Source organism: Anopheles arabiensis, chromosome X (genome assembly GCF_016920715.1).
Source record: "Anopheles arabiensis isolate DONGOLA chromosome X, AaraD3, whole genome shotgun sequence".
Classification (NCBI taxonomy): Eukaryota; Metazoa; Arthropoda; class Insecta; order Diptera; family Culicidae; genus Anopheles; species Anopheles arabiensis.
Genome location: NC_053519.1, coordinates 21,874,671 through 21,899,173, shown reverse-complemented (window position 1 = coordinate 21,899,173; position 24,503 = coordinate 21,874,671). Strand labels below are relative to the sequence as shown.

Here is a 24,503-nt window from a genome sequence, read left to right as displayed (position 1 = left end):
TGCTCATTTCCTCTGTACTATTGTATGGTTTCGCATTGAAGTTATGCATCGCTAGAACTAGAACGACGATACGATTGTTTAAATACTAAACTCCAACCGAAACCACCAGTACTGAAGCAAGTGAGATTTGAGTAATGGTCATTGGTGTTGATACCCGCGTATCTGACCACACGACAATTCATATAGATTTTTGCTCAGAAAGTTACAAGACTGTGTAGGTCATGATAAGATGAAACTTGTCGGAACACATTGCAAGAAAAGGATAGCAATATAATGATGAGTTGTAATACGCCATCTATTGATCAAACCAATGAAGCTGTGGAGCTTTCATTTTTTTTCTATGGATATTCAATTTTCCAGTCGTTTAAGCTGAATCTGTGGCGCTTGGGAACTTTTTGAGTTTACGCCTCGTGTGACGTCCGTATAAAAGTATAATACTGAAATTTTTTACTGATATTCTTTACTTTTAAGTGGATTAAATTTACTAACAAAAATGCAATTTACACTGCATTGAACAATTCTTGAAGGAAATTGTATTGATTTAATATTTGATCTGTCAAATTTAGATAACCGTTTATGGGGGCCTTCACGATTCTAGTTAGTTTTTTGTATGGAGTTTGACAGTTGGAGGCTGAAATCATGTAAACAATCCATACAAAACCACACAAAAAACTAGCCTGCGATTTTCAGTCTAGAAAATTTTAGCCCAAAAGCTAGAATTAGATTCGAGTACCTACTCGAAAACACGGTTTTGTTTACATTTATCCCAAGGTGCATTAAATAAATCAGGTGATCGAATCTGGAATCAAATTGCATGTAGTCCAGGTGGTCTCATAGCATTTTTTTATAACCAAGTTTGAATATCACTTTTTGACAGAACGAGTGAAAACTTTTGCTCCAACGAGCTTTCTGGAGGCTAGACGAATACTCAAAACACTCTTAAAATCTTCATTAAGAAGCAGAAGCGATAAAAATCAGTCTTCTAAATTCATACACCTTGGGATAAGCCCACCTGTATATTATACTCACTTAGATAGCTGCTCGAAAACTGCTATACAATGCAAACAGCTGACAGGCTGAAATTTCAGCCTACGAGCTTCAAACGGAAAGGGCCCCTATCTTAGAATCCGCGTAAGTCGAGAACCGCGTAACTCGGGAACAGACTGTACAGCAATTATCCGCAGTACGCGATACTCTACGATACGATATACGCGTATTCGCAGTACGCGATTCCTCTAAATTTTACAGCTCTATGTTTTTTTTTTGCAAATACTAATGTTCCTTAAGCATTTTGCATTAAATTTGTGCAAAAGATACCTGTTTTACAACAAAAAACATTAATGCATAATTCTGTGGCGATATTTTTTAACCCTCGAACCGGTATTGTAAACTATTTTTCCATAGGAATCCGCTGTACGCGAAAACTCGAGATACGCTATTGTGCTCGGTCCCGTACGATAGCGTATATCGGATAATGACTGTATACGAAAACTCGAGATACGCTTACTTTTTGGTTCCCACGCAAAGGCGCATATTGGATAGTTACCGATATGTTTTGTTTTATGAACCTGAAGATGCGCATTCTACAGACAACCGTTGTCAAATTGGGCGACCTACAAACACATTATTTCTCGTATTTGTCTTATAGAGTGGGATGTTTTGTTAATGGTAAATAGATACCATATTTCACATAAGAGTGGCTAAAACAATTTGTTTTTCTACACTATTACCATTACTCATGGTACTAGCAATGCGATGGAATCTAAATCTTTCATACTGTTTACTTCCTAAGCTGTGATGTGCTGTTTCGACTAAGGCTATGGCTACTTTTAAACATCGAGAACATCCTCCCAATCACGGTACTGATAACCTCGTGGTTGCTAAGGTTTCGGCGAATGACAACGATGATAAAGTGAGAGTGATGTTGTGTTCGACCTGCCTTCTCGGTGCGTAACGATGCGGTGCAGAAAACATCTGACAGCGTCTCAAGAAGGCCGCCAGTTCTTCAAGCTTTTTGGCAAACTTAAGTCAGGTGCACGGGTTGTGGTATTGAGCTCAACCCAGAGTTCTCTTGTATTAGTGTCGGCGCACACGTAACGAGAGAAGATAAAATAGATCTCTCGCACAAGTCGTTTAACATGATGATCAGTGCAGTGAGAGCATATCTCTCGCTCGCTCCAGCATTCAGTGTGCGTTGCCTGTCAACGATAATGCGAGCAAGAGTGTCTCCACATCTAAATTATCCAGAAGCATCCGTCTATACCAGTTCTTTGTCGAATACGCCTCGTGAGGGATATAGCAATAAGTCCTGTTTTAGTTCGGCATCGCGAAAATCTTCCTCGAAGGTAAGTGGTTATCATTATGGTTATTACATTGTTATAATTATGAGTTAAGTGATGATTCACCAAAGTTAATCGATCACATTCGTGCAAAAACAAGCACGTGTAAAAGTTATGTTCGTGATCCTTGTTCTCAATAATCCCGATCTACGTTGTAAAGATATATTAAACATCATTCAACCCACCAACATCACCAACAATCAGAGCCGGATAAGCACGTGTGTGCATTGATTAAGTTGGAAGCGGAGTGGAACATATGTTTATCATTGTATGTTTTTACATATGTAAATATGTATATGTAAATATATATATATATATATATATATATATATATATATATATATATATATATATATATATATATATATATATATATATATATATATATATATATATATATATATATATATACATGTAGTATATAACTACAGTTTTTTAGTATAAGGTTACGATAGTGATTTTTCCAAAGCTGCCTTAATGTGGAGATTATCCAATGACAAATAGTTTTTATTTCTTACAATTGTGCTGCCGCATGATCATTTCCTCATTTCGGCCATCACTTTGAATGGCCATTTCGATGTACCATCGTTTAACCAATTGTCGTATACAGTATGTACGTATGTTCCCGAGTTACGCGGTTCGTGCGCTCCCGAGGAATTCGAGTAACTCGAATTCAGCGCAAGTCCAATTCCGCGGTTTTCGATTAAAATATAATTGATTTCTCAGTAGTTTTTTGTTCAATGTTCAATTAAACTTTCGTATACTTTTTTATATCACTTGTTTTATACCATTTATGCGGAACTTTCGCTTTAAGGTGGATTAAATTTATTATTAACAATTCATTTTTTACTGAACTTGAAGCAAACAGTACTGATTTGACAATTGTTATGTCAAATAAACAATAAAAAAAAACACGTATCTCTGAATTCGCGGAAGTCAAGAATCGCTTAACTCTGGAACAGACTGTTATTTGCAATTTACGTGTACTGAATGAATGTTATTAACGATTCCAGGATGAATATGTATAAATATATTATATTTTATATAATATATTATGTATATTGAAATAAATATGCAACTTAAATGATATTAATAATTAATTACAGCTTCGTCCGTCGCTAGGACTATATAGTATTACTATCGGCCTCAGCACAATTTTTCGATCGAAAAAATTCGATCGATCCGGCTGTCATTTTGGTGTCATTTGACACTCATTTCGCCGCCAAGGTGTTCATTTTACTGGTCTTTTTGAAAACTGGTATACCATGACACTCACGAGCAAAATGAACTATGCTACAAAAATTCGATCGTTCCGCTTTGTATGGGGAAAAATCCGCGACACATTGAGCTGCGGAAATTATCGAATATCAGAAAAATGTCATAAATCAAGGTTGATGTTTTTGAAAAACATTATTTAAAAGCAAGTTGGTAAATGTTTTGGTTCTTTTTCAATATTTTGGGTGATAAAAAAATATTTTAAAATTGTTTTCCTGGGGGGCCAACTTCATGTAGGGGTATAAAAGAAATAGTTATACTGTCAGTTTTACGTGAGCGCCTATCGAATTTTTTTCGATCGAAAAATTGTGCTGAGGCCGTATATTACCGTACAGGTTCTTTGAGGTGAACTGATTTTTCAGGCTGTAGAATGACCGGATGGCAGCCATCATCCTTACGCGCAACTCAGCTTACATGCTATTGTCGGTACCTTTGACCCAAGATACGTAGATTCTGATTATTTATTGGTAGGCCCGCTGACGTTGCCACCATCAGTTTGGTCTTTGCCTCGTTTATCTGAAATCCGAGGTTCTCTGCCGCCTGCTCGAGCCCTTGGTAGGCTTCTGTTACATAGGAGAGCCCCAGACCAATGATGTCTATATCCTCAGCGTATGCCAGGATCTGGGTTGACTCATAGAAGATGGTAAAAAAACGAATTCTGCACGAATCGTATCACGTGAACGATTAACCATATAATAGTACTAAATTGAAAAATAAATATCGAGTAATCAAATGTATTTACTTGCTGAAAAAATGTGAAATTTGACTTGCGAGGGTTTGAGTTACGCAAATTCCTCGGGAACAGGCTGTACATAGGAAAATTGTAAATATATATGCCAATTGTTATCATAATTCTCTTAACACTCTGGGCGCTGCATGGATTGTTTTCGATCCACGGCTTTTTTCATTCTCCTTCTTTGTGATTGTGCCCTCAGCAACTATCAGCAAAGTATTGCAGCGGGAAGAAAAAGAGAGCGTATATTGCAGAAATGGCATTGTCTCTGAGGATCAAAATGAGAGAGAACGATCGTAAGCAAACGAAACGTTCTAACCGCTCTCGTATTTTGTTCAGATATTCCCCGATATACGCCAAACTCGATATATACGCGATTTCGCTGTATGATTTGTTCTAAATTTGACAGTTATTTGAGCAAATTGTACTAATTTAACACATCGAATGTCTAATGTAAAATAAATTTCCTCTTGCCTCTTGGACGAATTTTCAAAACCATTTTAAAAGTTACAAAATTGTAATCTTCAGTTGAAATCAGATCATATAACTATACTAGTGGCTAAATTATAAGAAAATTAAGTATAATTTGATTGAAAACCTCCAATTTCGACTAACTAATATTTGAGATACGCTATTGCCTCCGGTCCGCATCAATAGCGTATATCGTGGAGTACCTGTATTTGTGCTCTCCGTCGAAAGCCTGTGCAGAATCAGCGATTAGAGTGTTAATATTTTCTACAGAATATATATAAAAATTGTGGGAGGGTCAGTGTAACTAAATCTTTTATACATCACATTTTTGGAATGCCTGTCATGGGTATGTTTGTTTTACTGGCGCTGGGGCGCCGACTGGTTGAAAAACATATGGATGGTTAACGTAAAAGTCTCGAAGTACTGGATCGAACATGTCAACGCCTGCGTTCGAACAATCCAATATTTCGCTGTAAGAGTCAATATGGTCATACGAATCAACAACATCTCAATAATATCATTGAACATCTCAATAATATCATTGAAAACCCTGTAGAATGATAATACCGGTCGACGTTTTTCGTTGTTTTCGTGCGAATAGCTACAGTTGTGGGTGTTCAAAATCGGGCACTTCCAATTCGGACGCTTTTCCTACCATGAAGAATGTCATTATTTACTCCACGTTATTGCCGCATAAAAGTTTATTTTTGATTCTCATTTCACATTCCAGTGTAAAAAGGTAATAAAAAAGCCCACTGTACGGTTTTCATGACGATTTATAATTCTAGGAACTTGATATATGGATCGCATAGTAGGAAGAGTGGCCAGACTTCGAGGTGCATTCTATAAAAGTGTCCGATTTTAAATACCCACCACTGTATACTTTTTTTACGTTTGGTATAAAATGATATGTTTTTGTTGCTTTTTCCATAAACATTTATTGACACCGTATGACTTACGCATGACGCTAAGTTTTGCAGAGCGAGTGAGACATGTTAGAAAATAAAAAAAGGTTCTTTTACCGCATGACGTCTTATACATGTTTGAGATGTATAAAAATGAGGTTAGAAATCAAGCATTTCACTTTTAAAAACATAGATAAGGGTGTTAGCCGAGACTATGCATTACACGATCCTCTTAACAACAGTCATATATTGCCAGTCTTTAGCTTTAATCTAAAGTTTCCTATCAGGCCATAACAACCCTGACATTCTCGCAGAGTTTTTTTTACCCTTTGCAACAGTGCAAGACGAGGGCGAGATCATCATTTAATCTGATTATTTCTGACGCGCTGCGATTTGTAAATAGCTACAAATGAGCTTATAAGTTTCACCGCCGAACAACGCAAATCATTCAAGAGAATTGTGTCTCACATGCTACACCGATCTTCTGGTGGACTGCATTTGAATACGATTTGCAATTTAGATCGATTCATTCACATTGTGTTTTTTTATTACAATTTTAACTTTTTCGAAACTTTGGCAACAATGAACAAACATCTATCAGTAAATATTCATATTGTTTTGGTTTTAAAAAGCAAAATGCGTGAGGAACGCAAATAAGTACCTAATCACGCGAAAAACTAATACAATTTAATTTCTTTCAGATGGCTGGAAATGCAAAACTATTGCATGAGACCTTGTGGGATCAAGATCCGGAGCTTATGGATTTGATAAGAAAGGAAAAGACGCGTCAGATCAGAGGTTTAGAGATGATTGCAAGCGAAAACTTTACTTCTCTCTCTGTGCTGCAGTGTCTCAGCTCCTGTTTGCATAACAAATATTCAGAAGGTTTGCCTGGCCAACGGTAAGATTCGCCTCATGCTATGCTCCATTAGTTTTTCTAATGAATCTAGAAAGTAATAACTTTAACAAATATAATTCAATTTTTTTAATTTCTTTATGTTTGTAGTTACTATGGAGGTAATGAATTTATTGACCAAATAGAGCTTTTGGCTCAAAAACGTGCCCTCGAAGCTTATCGGTTAAGCCCCGAGGAATGGGGTTGCAACGTTCAACCGTATTCTGGTTCACCAGCAAATTTTGCTGTGTACACTGCTCTTATTGAACCGCACGGACGTATCATGGGCCTTGATCTACCCGACGGTGGTCATTTAACCCACGGTTTCATGACTCAAACGAAAAAAATATCTGCTACATCAATCTTCTTCGAAAGCATGCCATATAAAGTCGATCCAGTTACTGGGTTGATCGATTACGACAAGATGGAGGAGACAGCGCGCCTCTTCAAACCGAAAGTTATTATTGCTGGTATTTCGTGCTACTCGCGTTGTCTGGACTACAAAAGGTTCCGGGAAATTGCCAACCAAAATGGTGCATATTTGTTCGCAGATATGGCACATATTTCTGGGCTAGTTGCGGCCGGAGTGATTCCGTCGCCATTCGAATATGCGGATGTTGTTAGTACCACAACGCATAAGACATTACGTGGCCCCCGTGCAGGAGTAATCTTCTTCCGGAAAGGCGTGCGCACAGTGAAGGCAAACGGCGAAAAGGTAATGTATGATTTGGAATCACGTATCAATCAGGCCGTGTTCCCTGGCCTGCAAGGTGGTCCGCACAATCATGCTATCGCAGGTATCGCCACCTGTATGTTGCAAGCGCAAAGCCCAGAATTCCGCGCCTACCAGGAACAGGTGATAAAAAACGCACGCGCCCTTTGTGCTGGACTGCTTGAGAAAGGATATTCTGTAGCGACGGGTGGTACAGATGTGCATTTGGTGTTGGTAGATTTACGCCCAGTTGCTATTACGGGTGCCCGTGCCGAGTACATCTTAGAGGAAATCTCCATAGCATGCAACAAAAATACTGTTCCAGGTGATAAATCTGCCTTAAATCCATCTGGCATTCGGCTAGGAACTCCGGCACTTACGACGCGCGGTCTTTTTGAGAAAGATATGCAACAGGTAGTGGAATTTATCGATCGTGGATTACGTCTATCGAAGGAAATCGCCAATGTCTCTGGTCCGAAACTGTCTGACTTTAAGCGTATATTACACGAAGACTCCACGTTTAGTGAAAAAGTGAACAATCTGCGCAAGGAAGTGGAACAGTACAGTGAACAATTCCCTCTGCCTGGTTATGCAGACTTCTAACACAAAATTTCAATAAAAATTTTATAAGATTTAAAAAAAAAAGATTTTACATTTAGTCTTTATTTTCATATCATCGTGATTAACACGTTCAGCCCGATGCTAATTAACATGAACTTTCCGTTCCGCTGGCATCTACTACACAAGCAGTTAATTTTGAGTTTTTTTTGCAACAATTTCATCTCTACCCTGTTCACCAATACTGTTGTGTGTGCGATGAGATTTTTGGCAACCGCCATCATTTTTAGAATACTATTCTTTTGCTTTCGCACCGCTGCTACTCATGTGAGTAGAGAACAGTTGTTCGCGCCTGTTTTTGACATACTGGAAACTCGCATACTCGCTGATCGGACTGAACGTGTTAACCCTAGTGTTACTGACCGCCTACCCGGGTAGTATTTGCACTATAAATTCTTGATTTCTTTCGAAAGAAAAGTCGTACAGTCTTGAAATTTAAAGAATCCCTGGAGAAATATGTTTTACGTTACAACGTCCAATTTTTTTATACACATTTTTTAGCCGGCATGTTTGACCTTCGGACCGCCTTCTCGGATAAGTTTCGCATTTTTATTCCAAAATAACTTTGGAATAAGAAGTCGTATCGACTTCAAATTCAAAAAATACCTCAGAATTTTTTTTAACTTTGTCCAAAAAATAAAAAAAATATGAAAAATGTTTAAATATTTCTAAAAATTATTTTAGTTTATATACCCTTCATATGTACAATAGTGATGGGTAAATTCAACAAAAATCCGGAACTCATTTCATTTCATTTCATTTCATTTCATTTCATTTCATTTATTAATACAATATCCGCCATCAAGGCTAAATAAGGCAGACTTAAAACTAAATAAACCCTAACAAATAAACAAAATAATTCATGAAAAACTAAGCCTAACTAAACTAGTCTAGACCTAGCAAAATCGCTTCCGAATGACTCCGCCAAAATTGGAAGCGGTTCCGGAAGGTAGGTGCAAAACGCCGACTTCGAAGCCGTCTGGAGCCGTTTGGAGCCGTGCGGAGCCGTCCGGAGCCGCTAGTCGGCAGCCGGAGCCGGTCGGAGCCGTCGTAGCAGTTGGAGCCGACGGAGCTGGTTGGAGCCGGTTGAAGCCGGTTGGAGCCGACGGAGCCGGTTGGAGCCGTTGGGGCCGTCGAAACCGACGGAGCCAGTTGGAGCCAGTTGGAGCCGCCGGAGTAGTTGTAATATTAATTTTAATGTAATTTTATTGTAAAAAAAAAACAGCTTACGAGTAAAAAAAAAGAGTCTTCTTCATGTATTGATATGAAGTTTTTTTGTGTGTGTTTTTTTTCAAAAACATATATATATATATATATATTGGTGGCGATTATATACCACCTATATATATATATATAGGTGGCGATTATATATATATATATATTTAATTATTAATTATTATATATATATATATATATATATATATATATATATATATATATATATATATATATATATATATATATATATATATATATATATATATATATATATATATATAGGAAAAAAATGAATCAAATTAGGAGGTTTAGGCCGCACTTGTTTTTTGCCGAATAACATCATGGCACATGGACAAGACAAAGAATATAACTATCAATCATCCGTCCATCTTTTATGAAAATAAAGATCAATAATAGTTTGATTCATAGTTTTTCCCTATATATATATACAGAGCAAACAATTGTTTTTGACTTTATTGTTTTTTTTTTATTTCTCGTAAGGACGGCCTGGTTGGCCGTATCATTATGGACTAGACTTAAATCTAACAAAATGTTTGGTTCTATTGTATTTCTTAATATCTATGGGCTGGCCGGAGCACATTTCCTTGCTCGGCTTTGTGCACCTTATTCCGGGTGTGCTCGGATTCTGTTGTATGCCAGCCGTTCTCTTTCCATAATGTCTATGGGGAATTCCAATATTCCCAACCAAAGGAGCAGGGATTCGGTGTATCTGGCATCGACACCGTATTTTACAGGTGTTAGGTGAGCGATGGGTTCCAGCATCCGAGTTGTCTAGTGCTCCGCGATGGGATGGTTGCTCTAAATCACCACTCTGAGCTCGTCATGGTGGTGAGCTTCTGACCCAACCGTCGGTTATGTGTTCAGATTGCCCGAGGATCACTAAACATAATTTAACATACAACGTAGACTATATACTACAAACTAAAGTTACTACTAACAAATACGCTAATAGGTACAATAATACATAACCGGATAAATATGTACGCGCGAGAACATTAATAAGTGTCCACATGGCTATGCGGATATAAAGAAAATCCACATGCACACACGCACACCCATGCAGACACCCACCCATTCACACGAACGCCCATACACCCTAAGCCATACATGATCATACCAATACATTTATTGGGTCTCTAAACATATAAGTTCGGTACGTGATTATAAGGTGATGCCAACCTCTTTAGTATATTTGTGCATAATTCTCGCGTATTCGTAGTCCCTTTGACCAAAGATGTCACGTATTGGGACCTCAGGGTTTCTCCCTATTGCTTGAACCGTCGAAAGTAGTGCGGGTCTTGTTGTTTCAAACTCCACACATGACCATATGACGTGGTCGATGTCGTGGAATCCTTTACCACAGCTACATACATTTGTATCGACGATCCCTATGCGTTGTAGATGTGCATTCATCGCATAGTGGTTTGACATGAGTCTTGATGTCATGCGAATGAATCCACGATCTGCTTGTAGGCTTTGAAACTAGGCATGGGACAATTGTGCGAGACCTATGCCGCACACTCAGTTCATTATAGTGTGCGGTTGATCGCCGCACGCGAAAAAGTGAACGGGTAGGTCTTCCGCACGCATACAGAACCAACTAAAATGTGGTCTGAAAGAGATGCAAGATATATGTCGGTGTCATAGACTGAACGAAAAAAAACATTCGTTTTGGGTCGGCAGAATTTGTCACACACAACGACACAAGAAGATCGATCGCACTTTGTGCGAGAAAGAATGTACATACAGGGTTTCGAATCATATAATGGACTACTTGATCCACTCGGTGGAATGTTTGAAATGGTTAAGGGATATATGCAACGTTGCTATGGAGGTTTGCAAGCATATAGGGGAATATGTCAAACGCTTAGGAGAAGTGTGCAAAACAGCTATGGAGTTTTGCATCCAGCTATGGAGCGCTCGGATGTAGCGCTGTAGAAATTAATCCTAGATTTTTTTAAAAAGCACCGCGTGATGATTTAAATGTTTGGGGTGATTAAGCACATGTTTTAGGATCATCAGAAGGAAATAGTGGTTAATCCGTAATAAAATTTATTCGCAATAACTATTCACTATGTAACTGTTTCCTACGTCCAATCCGATTCAACATTAAATTCTACTATTTCTTCACATCATCAACATTTCCTGACGTATTTAAATATGAAGATTTTGAAGGGTGTGTTCAAAGTATTGTTATAAATCGTTTGACACAGGCTTTAATATTTTCTGGTATTTCAGGCTGGTTCTTAGTTGGTTCTAAATTTAACGCGGGTGATTAAAGAAAGGGGGTAATTTGATTACTAGGTAGGAGGACTATGATGAACATTATTTGAATATGTGTGTTTAAATATGAGGAAAAATGTTGCCACAATAAAAATAGTAATAGTAGAGTGTAAAATAGTAGAGAAGAGAATTTTACAAAGAACATTGTTTAAATAGCAAATTTTATTAAAAAATAAACAATTATGTTGCTTGACAATACCAAAACATGTGTTTAATTACCCCAAACATTTAAATCATCACGCGGTGTTTTTCTAAAAAAATCTAGAATATGAATATGAATAATTTCTACAGCGCTACATCCGAGCGCTCCATAGCTGGATGCAAAACTCCATAACTGGTTTGCACACTTCTCCTAAGTGTTTGACATATTCCCCTATATGCTTGCAAACCTCCATAGCAACGTTGCATACATCCCCTAACCATTTCAAACATTCCACCGAGTGGATCAAGTAGTCCATTATATGTGTTGGCGCCTAAATGGCTGCAAATTTATAGATTGTAAGATTATAGGAAAAGGGTACATAGGATTACGTTAGTATTAGTGTTAGCAGGACTGTCAGGGTTATGACGAAAATATAAAAGGATTAGTAGCAATCAGACAGTCGACTCGGCAACATACTTTTGGAAACCACAAAAATATCACAGTAGTTTATGAGCTATCGTTCATTGGTCCTTCGAACCGGATCCGAATTACGGATATTATTTGCTATTTTTGTGGTTTATGCTATTTGGTTACCGAGCGACAAGTGGGAGTGCAAAGAAATATTGGATTTCTTAGCAGAACGGTGTGTTCTCCACTCCATTCGTGTTGATGCTACTGCTGCAGGAGCCGGACACTCATCGTTGGTTTGTGTGTGTGAGAGAGAGAGGACGTGAAGCCACGAAAGGAGCTGCGTATCTGTAGGCTGTCGGTAAACAGCAAAAGACGAACTGTGCGACGACGAAAGGTGCGAAATTGTAATACGGTGAATAGCTGAATTTAGTGCGTGCGTGAACTTTCCATTAATAACATATTTGTGGATAATTAGTGTCAGCGCAGAACATTTTTGAACGCGTGAGTGTCGTTCAACCGTAGTAGTGGAGTGGGTGTGCGTGAGTGACTATCCTAGCGCCATACTTGGCACCCAAAGCTGCGCGCGTATTAGTTCAGGTGTCGACAACTTCCAGGGGTACGGAACTCATTGCTGTGCGTTTTATTAAAAATTGTGTTAAGAAGTGCCTAAAGAACAATTATTGGGAGCAAAATGCCAGCAGCAGATAAACGAGTGAAAATGTTCAATTTAAAGAGGGTAGAAATTATGAACACTTTGCAAGATTTCGAAGAGTTTACGAAATCCTTTGATGCAACCATCGATGCATATCAGATACCTAGTCGGTTGGAACAGTTAGAAGAGTTGGTTAGTGAGTTCACGGAATTACGTAAAGCATTCAACGAAACGGTAGATGATTCGGAAGCGTTCGATATCATGCAAAAAGATCGGCGTGAATTTAACAAACGGTCTCACGAAGTAAGGGCATTTTTATTAAAAAATAGTTCCCATTCTGGGGCGTCGAGTGGGTTGAACACTACTCAGGTTAACACAACTATTAGTACAGGAACTCAAAATCATCTGCGCCTTCCTAAGGTTGACCTTCCAAGCTTTGATGGTGAAATAACAAAATGGCTTACGTTCAAAGACAGATTTTCATCTATGGTGCATGACTCGACAGAAATGCCTGAAGTGTTAAAATTGCAATATTTATTATCGGCGCTTAAGGGTGATGCTGCGCATCAATTTGAACACATGCAAATAACGGCCGATAATTATTATGTGACATGGGAAGCTTTGTTAAAACGTTATGATAATTCTAAGGTGTTAAAAAGGGAATATTTCAAGGCATTTTATTCTCTAGAAAAAATGAAAACCGACTCGACGGAAGAATTGGCACGTATCGTGAACGAAGCAAGTAGATTAGTCAGAGGGTTAGAACGTTTGAACGAGCCTGTCGACAAGTGGGACACTCCGTTAACAAGTTTATTGTTTTACAAATTGGACAGTAAAACTTTAGTGGCGTGGGAGCAGTACTCGGTGGATTTCAAAACAGATGAATTCACAAATCTAGTGGAATTTTTGGAACAGCGAGTGAACATTTTAAAGAGCTCTGCGCAAAATATTTGCAATCAATATTCGGCTAATTCGATCATGGTGACCGGCAGGCAGGCGAGAAGAGATGGTAGGAATGTGGCATTACCAGTACAGCAAACGAACAATACATTTAAAGGGTATCTCAAGTGTCCACTGTGCAACGAACAGCATCCTTTGTATGTGTGTGAGAGATTCGAAAGAGCGTCAGTGATAAATCGAGAGGAGATAGTAAGAAAACATGGCTTATGTTTTAATTGCTTGCGAAAGGGACACTCATCACGTGAGTGTAGATCGACGTATGTGTGCCAGCAGTGTAAAAGAAAGCACCATTCGAAACTGTGTAAGATAGGAAGATTATCTGAAGTGGAAGTGGTTCCGTCAACGTCAAGATTAACTGCTACGGCTCAAGCAAATTGTTCGAAGAAAACAGTTATATTGTCTACCGCGCAAATTATAATTCTAGATGTTAACGATCAGCCATACAAAGTGAGAGCATTACTCGATAACGGCTCTCAATTAAATTTCATCACGGAGAGAGTGGCACAAGAACTCAGATTGAAGAGAGCCCGCGTGAGTGAACAGATAGCTGGTGTGGGTGGAGCTATTATGAGAGTTGCAGGATCAGTTGTGGGTACCATTCGATCTCTCACCACTGAGTACACAACATGCTTAGAATTTTTAATTTTGCCAAAAATTGCTACCGATTTACCATCCGAAACAATGGACGTACGAGGTTGGAAGTTACCAAAAGATGTTCGATTAGCGGACCCCACATTCTATGAAAGGGGCTCAATAGATATGTTGATCGGGGCAGACACCTTTGTTGAAATGATAAAGGCAAAAAAGATAAAGCTTGATCATGAGCTACCAACACTACTTGAAACAGAATTAGGTTGGATTGTGAGTGGTGCATATAAGCATAATAATTTAAATCAATCAATGGCATGCACAATTGTTAGTCAAGGGGAGAAAACGACATAGCTTCTTTGATGAACACATTTTTAATATCGAAGAAGTTCAAGATCAGAATTTGTGGAACGTTGAGGAACGAGAATGCGAAGATCATTTTCAAGCAACAACAAGGCGTGATGAGAATGGAAGATACGTGGTGCGATTACCACTCAAGGCGGAGAGGGAATTGGGAGAGTCCAAGGAAGTAGCCTTACGGCGGCTGATTGGACTTGAGAGAAGATTTGAGAGGGAACCGAAGGTGAAGGAAGCATATGACGCATTTATGCAAGAATATATCACTTTGGGGCACATGAGTGTCAGAGAAAATGAAAATAGTAGTGACGGTTACTATATGCCGCACCACGCTGTTTTCAAGCAAGATAGCACAACGACAAAGTGTCGTGTAGTTTTTGATGGATCGAGCAAAACGTCAAATGGTCGATCTCTCAATGATATATTAAAAGTAGGTCCAACAATACAGCAAGACACTACGGATATTTTATTAAGATGGCGACGTAGAGCCATAGCAGTGGTCGGTGATGTTGAAAAAATGTACCGACAAGTGTGGGTTCATGAGGAGGATCGAAAGTTCCAACGAATACTTTGGAGATCACATTCAAGCGAAAAATAAAAACATATGAGCTTAATACAATAACCTACGGAACGGCATCAGCGCCATTTCTTGCGATACGAACCCTAAACCAGGTGCTAGAAGACAATAAGAAAAAATACCCACTAGCAGCATCGCGTATAAATGACTTTTACGTGGATGATTTTATTTCTGGTGCGGATTCAGAGAATGAAGCAAAACAATTGTGCGAAGAAACCAAGGCAGCGTTAGCAATGGGTGGGTTTCCTTTACGCAAATGGGCTTCTAATTGTCCCCATATATTACCATCTGAAACCGAATTAGATAATGTACAAAGGGTAATTGAATTGAAGTCAAGAGAGGGTGCAGTAACAACATTAGGACTTGTGTGGAATCCGATCTTAGACACTCTAGGTGTAAAAATTAGTAAACCAGAAACTTGTGAGATATATACAAAAAGATCGATTATAAGAACAATCGCAAAAATCTATGATCCATTGGGGATTGTGGATACAGTTAAAGCAAAAGCAAAACAATTCATGCAACGAGTTTGGTCATTAAAAAGAGAAAATGGTGACTCATACGGGTGGGATGAAGAAATTCCACAGCAAATTAGACAAGAGTGGGAATTGTTTGAGAGTCAGTTAACACATTTACAAGAAGTACAAGTACCGAGATGCGTAACGATAGTAGGAGCACGTAATATTCAAATACACGGATTTTGTGATGCTTCTGAAGAGGGTTATGGAGCTTGCGTATATGTGAGAAGCACGAATGGAGAGGAAATAGTTTCGCGATTATTTGTATCGAAATCAAAGGTCACCCCATTAGCTACAAAACACACAATAGCTAGATTAGAACTATGCGCAGCTCATTTATTAGGAAAGCTATTGGTGAAACTCAAAAGGGCCACAGAAGATCCATACGAAACATTTTGTTGGACAGACTCTAGCACAGTAATTTATTGGTTGAAATCGTCTCCAAGTCGTTGGAAAACATTCGTGGCGAATAGAGTATCACAAATACAAAATGCAACAAAAGAATTTGAATGGAGGCATGTGCCTGGGATTCATAATCCAGCAGATGCGGTTTCGAGAGGTAGAAATCCGGCAGAGGTTGTTGAGGATAAGCTTTGGTGGCATGGACCAGATTGGCTAAACAAAGACCCAGAACATTGGCCTAAAAATATAGAGTCAGGAAACACTTGTGAGACAGCGAAAGAAGAAAAACAAACGAAAACTACATTAACATGTATGGTGAAAGAGGAAAGTTTTATAAACAAACTATGCGAGAGAGTAGGTTCATTCACAAAACTAAAAGGATTGTCGCATATTGTCATCGTTTCTTCGATCGTAAGCGAATCCATCGCAAATCTTATTTTGAGTTGAGGGAACTAAAACGAGCTGAAAAGACAATCATTCGATTGGTTCAAAATGAAGTCTATGCAACTGAATACGAGTGTATCAAACAAGGGCAACAAGTAGTGCGAAAATCACCATTGAGAGCAATTAGACCAATACTGGACAAAGATAATGTCATGAGATTAGGAGGTCGGTTGTCAAACGCCGACATAAAAGACGAACAAAAACATCCTGTTATTATTCCAGGAAAGCACAGGATTGCAGAGTTGATTGCCGACAAGTACCATAAGATACTTCGTCATGCTGGGGCTCAACTGATGATAAACACTATGCAGTTAAGGTTTTGGATAGTGGGAGCGCGCAATGTAGCGAAACGTACAGTTTTCAACTGTGTGAAATGTACTCGTTGTAGGCCAAAACTGATTCAGCAGCCAATGGCTGATCTTCCAGAGCAGAGGGTGAGACAAGCTAGACCGTTCTCAATTAGCGGTGTGGACTACGCAGGACCGATAATGGTAAAGGGCACACACCGACGGGCGGTGCCCACAAAAGGCTATATTTCAATATTTGTTTGTTTCGTAACAAAAGCAGTTCATATCGAACTTGTATCAAATCTATCCTCTTCTGCATTTTTAGCTGCACTGCGTCGATTCGTTGCGAGGAGAGGGCATGTTACGGAATTGCATTCGGATAACGGCACAAACTTCCGAGGTGCGAACAATAAGTTGCGCGAACTGTACAAATTACTAAATTCTGATACACACCAAGACGAGGTTGTAGGATGGTGCGCCGAACGAGACATGAAGTGGAAGTTTACACCCCAGCTGCACCACATTTTGGAGGTCTGTGGGAGGCCGCGGTGAAATCTATGAAATTTCATTTAAAGCGCGTGTTAGGTACAGGGCATTTAACATTTGAAGATTTATCAACCTTATTAGCCGAAATAGAAGCATGTCTAAATTCTCGACCAATTACGGCAATATCAGAAGACCCAAATGATATGGAAGCACTTACCCCAGGGCATTTTTTGGTAGGGAATCACTTACAAACGGTCCCGGAGGTAGACATCGCAGATGTGCCAACAAACAGATTAAACCATTGGAGACTGATACAAAAACACATGCAACACATTTGGAATCGTTGGCATCGCGAATATTTAAGTACATTGCAGAAGCGAGCAAAGTGGAACAAAAATGCGATATCGATTGAGCCAGGAAGATTAGTAATTCTACAAGAAGACAATGTTGCAGTATCTAAATGGCCGATGGCAAGAGTAGTGGATTTACATCCAGGAAAAGATGGTGTTACACGAGTAGTAACGTTGAAATGCGCAAATGGCAAGGAAATTCGTAGGCCAATTCATAGAATAGCTCCTTTACCTATAGAATCGTAAATTGAAATCAATAATTTGAATTATGTTGAATTAAGATGAGGAATTTAAGAAATCAAATAGGAATATGAAAATGAATTCAATCATTACTGAATATGAAAAACATTCGTTTTTGGTGACCGGAAATGTTGGCGCCTAAATGGCTGCAAATTTATAGATTGTAAGATTATAGGAAAAGCAGACACCTTTGTTGAAATGATAAAGGCAAAAAAGATAAAGCTTGATCATGAGCTACCAACACTACTTGAAACAGAATTAGGTTGGATTGTGAGTGGTGCATATAAGCATAATAATTTAAATCAATCAATGGCATGCACAATTGTTAGTCAAGGGGGAGAAAACGACATAGCTTCTTTGATGAACACATTTTTTAATATCGAAGAAGTTCAAGATCAGAATTTGTGGAACGTTGAGGAACGAGAATGCGAAGATCATTTTCAAGCAACAACAAGGCGTGATGAGAATGGAAGATACGTGGTGCGATTACCACTCAAGGCGGAGAGGGAATTGGGAGAGTCCAAGGAAGTAGCCTTACGGCGGCTGATTGGACTTGAGAGAAGATTTGAGAGGGAACCGAAGGTGAAGGAAGCATATGACGCATTTATGCAAGAATATATCACTTTGGGGCACATGAGTGTCAGAGAAAATGAAAATAGTAGTGACGGTTACTATATGCCGCACCACGCTGTTTTCAAGCAAGATAGCACAACGACAAAGTGTCGTGTAGTTTTTGATGGATCGAGCAAAACGTCAAATGGTCGATCTCTCAATGATATATTAAAAGTAGGTCCAACAATACAGCAAGACACTACGGATATTTTATTAAGATGGCGACGTAGAGCCATAGCAGTGGTCGGTGATGTTGAAAAATGTACCGACAAGTGTGGGTTCATGAGGAGGATCGAAAGTTCCAACGAATACTTTGGAGATCACATTCAAGCGAAAAAATAAAAACATATGAGCTTAATACAATAACCTACGGAACGGCATCAGCGCCATTTCTTGCGATACGAACCCTAAACCAGGTGCTAGAAGACAATAAGAAAAAATACCCACTAGCAGCATCGCGTATAAATGACTTTTACGTGGATGATTTTATTTCTGGTGCGGATTCAGAGAATGAAGCAAAACAATTGTGCGAAGAAACCAAGGCAGCGTTAGCAATGGGTGGGTTTCCTTTACGCAAATGGGCTTCTAATTGTCCCCATATATTACCATCTGAAACCGAATTAGATAATGTACAAAGGGTAATTGAATTGAAGTCAAGAGAGGGTGCAGTAACAACATTAGGACTTGTGTGGAATCCGATCTTAGACACTCTAGGTGTAAAAATTAGTAAACCAGAAACTTGTGAGATATATACAAAAAGATCGATTATAAGAACAATCGCAAAAATCTATGATCCATTGGGGATTGTGGATACAGTTAAAGCAAAAGCAAAACAATTCATGCAACGAGTTTGGTCATTAAAAGAGAAAATGGTGACTCATACGGGTGGGATGAAGAAATTCCACAGCAAATTAGACAAGAGTGGGAATTGTTTGAGAGTCAGTTAACACATTTACAAGAAGTACAAGTACCGAGATGCGTAACGATAGTAGGAGCACGTAATATTCAAATACACGGATTTTGTGATGCTTCTGAAGAGGGTTATGGAGCTTGCGTATATGTGAGAAGCACGAATGGAGAGGAAATAGTTTCGCGATTATTTGTATCGAAATCAAAGGTCACCCCATTAGCTACAAAACACACAATAGCTAGATTAGAACTATGCGCAGCTCATTTATTAGGAAAGCTATTGGTGAAACTCAAAAGGGCCACAGAAGATCCATACGAAACATTTTGTTGGACAGACTCTAGCACAGTAATTTATTGGTTGAAATCGTCTCCAAGTCGTTGGAAAACATTCGTGGCGAATAGAGTATCACAAATACAAAATGCAACAAAAGAATTTGAATGGAGGCATGTGCCTGGGATTCATAATCCAGCAGATGCGGTTTCGAGAGGTAGAAATCCGGCAGAGGTTGTTGAGGATAAGCTTTGGTGGCATGGACCAGATTGGCTAAACAAAGACCCAGAACATTGGCCTAAAAATATAGAGTCAGGAAACACTTGTGAGACAGCGAAAGAAGAAAAACAAACGAAAACTACATTAACATGTATGGTGAAAGAGGAAAGTTTTATAAACAAACTATGCGAGAGAGTAGGTTCATTCACAAAACTAAAAAGGATTGTCGCATATTGTCATCGTTTCTTCGATCGTAAGCGAATCCATCGCAAATCTTATTTTGAGTTGAGGGAACTAAAACGAGCTGAAAAGACAATCATTCGATTGGTTCAAAATGAAGTCTATGCAACTGAATACGAGTGTATCAAACAAGGGCAACAAGTAGTGCGAAAATCACCATTGAGAGCAATTAGACCAATACTGGACAAAGATAATGTCATGAGATTAGGAGGTCGGTTGTCAAACGCCGACATAAAAGACGAACAAAAACATCCTGTTATTATTCCAGGAAAGCACAGGATTGCAGAGTTGATTGCCGACAAGTACCATAAGATACTTCGTCATGCTGGGGCTCAACTGATGATAAACACTATGCAGTTAAGGTTTTGGATAGTGGGAGCGCGCAATGTAGCGAAACGTACAGTTTTCAACTGTGTGAAATGTACTCGTTGTAGACCAAAACTGATTCAGCAGCCAATGGCTGATCTTCCAGAGCAGAGGGTGAGACAAGCTAGACCGTTCTCAATTAGCGGTGTGGACTACGCAGGACCGATAATGGTAAAGGGCACACACCGACGGGCGGTGCCCACAAAAGGCTATATTTCAATATTTGTTTGTTTCGTAACAAAAGCAGTTCATATCGAACTTGTATCAAATCTATCCTCTTCTGCATTTTTAGCTGCACTGCGTCGATTCGTTGCGAGGAGAGGGCATGTTACGGAATTGCATTCGGATAACGGCACAAACTTCCGAGGTGCGAACAATAAGTTGCGCGAACTGTACAAATTACTAAATTCTGATACACACCAAGACGAGGTTGTAGGATGGTGCGCCGAACGAGACATGAAGTGGAAGTTTACACCCCCAGCTGCACCACATTTTGGAGGTCTGTGGGAGGCCGCGGTGAAATCTATGAAATTTCATTTAAAGCGCGTGTTAGGTACAGGGCATTTAACATTTGAAGATTTATCAACCTTATTAGCCGAAATAGAAGCATGTCTAAATTCTCGACCAATTACGGCAATATCAGAAGACCCAAATGATATGGAAGCACTTACCCCAGGGCATTTTTGGTAGGGAATCACTTACAAACGGTCCCGGAGGTAGACATCGCAGATGTGCCAACAAACAGATTAAACCATTGGAGACTGATACAAAAACACATGCAACACATTTGGAATCGTTGGCATCGCGAATATTTAAGTACATTGCAGAAGCGAGCAAAGTGGAACAAAAATGCGATATCGATTGAGCCAGGAAGATTAGTAATTCTACAAGAAGACAATGTTGCAGTATCTAAATGGCCGATGGCAAGAGTAGTGGATTTACATCCAGGAAAAGATGGTGTTACACGAGTAGTAACGTTGAAATGCGCAAATGGCAAGGAAATTCGTAGGCCAATTCATAGAATAGCTCCTTTACCTATAGAATCGTAAATTGAAATCAATAATTTGAATTATGTTGAATTAAGATGAGGAATTTAAGAAATCAAATAGGAATATGAAAATGAATTCAATCATTACTGAATATGAAAAACATTCGTTTTTGGTGACCGGAAATGTTGGCGCCTAAATGGCTGCAAATTTATAGATTGTAAGATTATAGGAAAAGGGTACATAGGATTACGTTAGTATTAGTGTTAGCAGGACTGTCAGGGTTATGACGAAAATATAAAAGGATTAGTAGCAATCAGACAGTCGACTCGGCAACATACTTTTTGGAAACCACAAAAATATCACAGTAGTTTATGAGCTATCGTTCAATATGATTCGAAACCCTGTATTGCTAGCGTGGTCAGATTGATCAATCTCACACAGCCGCACAAAAAGAACTCCTGCCGCACACTGACCCGATACTGAGTGAGAAAGAACATTCATAGCCAATGGGTCATTCGCACACAGCCGCACGCGTGTTCAGTTGGGTCAGTCGCACACTACCGCACGCGCGTTCTGTTAGTTCGGTCGCTCACTGCTGCACGCGTATTCAGTGGGGTCAGTCGCACACTACCGCACAAAAAGAACTCTTGTCGCACACTGCCGCACGCGCGTTCAGTTAGTTCAGTCGCACACTGCCGCACTCGTATTCAGTGGGGTCAGTCGCACACTACCGAACAAAAAGAACTCTTGTCGCTCGCTGTCGCACGCGCGTTCAGTTAGTTCAGTCGCACAAAAAGAACTCTTGTCGCACACTGCCGCACGCGCGTTCAGTTAGTTCAGTCGCACAAAAAGAACTCGTTAAGCGCACAGCAACATAAAAGAGAAAGCTTGTAGATTTTACTCGTTTAGATTAGCTTTCGTTACAAATCAACTTAAGTATATACAGTTTGTTCTCGAGCTATGTTTTCTAAGTTCTTGTGTGCAATTAATATAATTGGCTCAAAGGATTCTCAAATGCAAGATAAATTACTGTTTTACCAAAAATTTGAGAGACTCTTAAAAACCAGAAATTTTCAAATTTTCTGCATGAATTGTGATACATAAATGGTTTAATGTAAAAACCTAGTTACCTAGTTATGTATGAACCTCGTATCTCGGACTGACGGTATTTATAATTGAAAATGCTGCCTTAAAAGCAATAACTTTTAGTTCTTGCATTAAAATCTCAATAAAATTAAACATGATTTTTTTTTTTAAATGGTACTTAGCTCCAATTGAGCGACTGACCTACCGCACGCGTTCAGTTCATCATACTGAACGAACTACATCGCACGCGTTCACTGAAAAGAATCAAATTGCCCAAGCCTATTTGAAACCATGAACGTTGTGTCACCCTAGGAGAAATGGAGTAAAGAAATCTCCCGAGATCATCGGCATCCCACATGCTCTGCCAACGAGCCATGCATAATTGGTGTGGGAAGCGGAGGAATTCGTGAGGCTGAATCGATCGTTCAAAGGAAACGCCCTCAGAGGCGCCTCGTTTGGCCAAGAGATGTGCCCTCTCATTGCCAGGGATTCCGCAATGAGCAGGTAGCCAGGCAAGCGATATTCGAAACGCTTTATTGAACAAAGAGGTTAGTGTTTCTAGATTTTTTTTAACAAACTAATCAGAGCTCTTTATTGCCTCCACGGATTTCGTTTCGACTGCACTGAGACTGTCAGTGAATATATAATATTGATCCGGAGGGCTCGCGCTTGTTAGAAGCAACGCGTAAAATATGGCAGCCAACTCTGCGACAAATATTGAGCATGGCTGTCTCAATTTGAAGAAGGCTTGTTTGGATGTATTATATACACCAAAGCCCGTGCCCACGTCTGAGAAGGATCCGTCCGTAAAATATTGTTTTTCGTTGGGATGGCCATACTTGTTCACAAAAATGCTGGGAATTGTCCTCCAGCGAAGATCGTTTGGTATGTTCTTTGTTTCCTCTTGCAAAGAGGAATCAGTTACCAAAAGGGAATTGTAGGACTCCGGTAGATTGGCGCAGCTGATTGCTTGTGAAGAACTAGGGTTAGCCTGTAAAGATACAAAATCCTGATATATCTTCATGATTTTGCAATTAGAACCTGCCTCTTGTAGAGATTTGAAATCATCAATCACTAGTGGATTAGATACTGTGGAACGAAGTAGAAGGCGAAGCGATAATTGTTCAAAACGTAGTTTTAGCGGCATCACTCCAGACATCACTTCTAGGGACATATTATGGGTGGATTTCATACATCCCAGCGCAATTCTAAGACAACGATATTGTATGCGTTCTAGTTTTATTAAATGCGTCTTGGATGCCCAATGGAAGCATATGCAACCATATTCCAAGACGGATAAAATCGTTGTCTTATACAGTCTTAGGAGATCTAGTGGGTGTGCACCCCACCAGAATCCCGTGACTGTTCGGAGGAAATTAATTCTTTTGGCACATTTTCTTGCCAGTTGTTCTATATGTGACCTCCACACATTTTTGCTGCCAAACCAAACCCCTAGGTATCTAAAAGTTTGGGCAATCGCGATTTTTTCTCCATATAAATATATGTCAAACTTTGGTTTGTACACGTTCTCACGCCTATTTTTTGGTGTATCGTAGTGGAATGAAAAAATAAGCATTTCAGTTTTTTCTGGGGAAAACTCGTTACCTAGGTTGTTTGACCACATTTCCAGATTGTTCAGCGTGGTTTGCAAAGGATTTTGAAGACCTACGATGTCGTTGCTAGCGACTGACACAACACCGTCGTCTGCCAATTGCCTTAGGTAGCAGTTTGGGGCAAGACATGAATCGATATCATTTACATAAAAGTTGTATAAAATGGGGCTCAAACAGGACCCTTGTGGTAGTACAAAATAACTGATCCGTCTTGTTTGAGCGAGACCATTATCGAAATTCATTGCTTTTTCAGAAAGGAGGTTGCAAAGGTAAGTGTTTAGTTTAGGACTTAACCCCGCGTTTTGAAGTTTTTG

At 39.3% G+C, this 24,503-nt stretch overlaps 1 protein-coding gene across 3 annotated transcripts; it reads left to right on the top strand.

Moving 5' to 3' along the window:
* Positions 1 to 1,546: 1,546 nt before the first annotated feature.
* On the top strand, positions 1,547 to 7,975 carry LOC120906216 (serine hydroxymethyltransferase). 3 transcript variants are annotated; one of them, XM_040317725.1, is made up of 4 exons: positions 1,547 to 1,668; positions 1,793 to 2,345; positions 6,425 to 6,624; positions 6,730 to 7,975. In XM_040317725.1, exons 2-4 carry the CDS (start codon positions 2,139 to 2,141, stop codon positions 7,931 to 7,933), a joined length of 1,611 nt encoding a protein of 536 aa, XP_040173659.1. In that variant the 5' UTR covers positions 1,547 to 1,668; positions 1,793 to 2,138; the 3' UTR covers positions 7,934 to 7,975. The 3 variants fall into 3 exon arrangements, with proteins under 3 accessions (XP_040173659.1, XP_040173661.1, XP_040173660.1); XM_040317727.1 differs by lacking the exons at positions 1,547 to 1,668; positions 1,793 to 2,345 and adding an exon at positions 6,138 to 6,363; XM_040317726.1 differs by lacking the exons at positions 1,547 to 1,668; positions 1,793 to 2,345 and adding an exon at positions 6,140 to 6,323.
* The last annotated feature ends 16,528 nt before the right edge of the window (positions 7,976 to 24,503 follow it).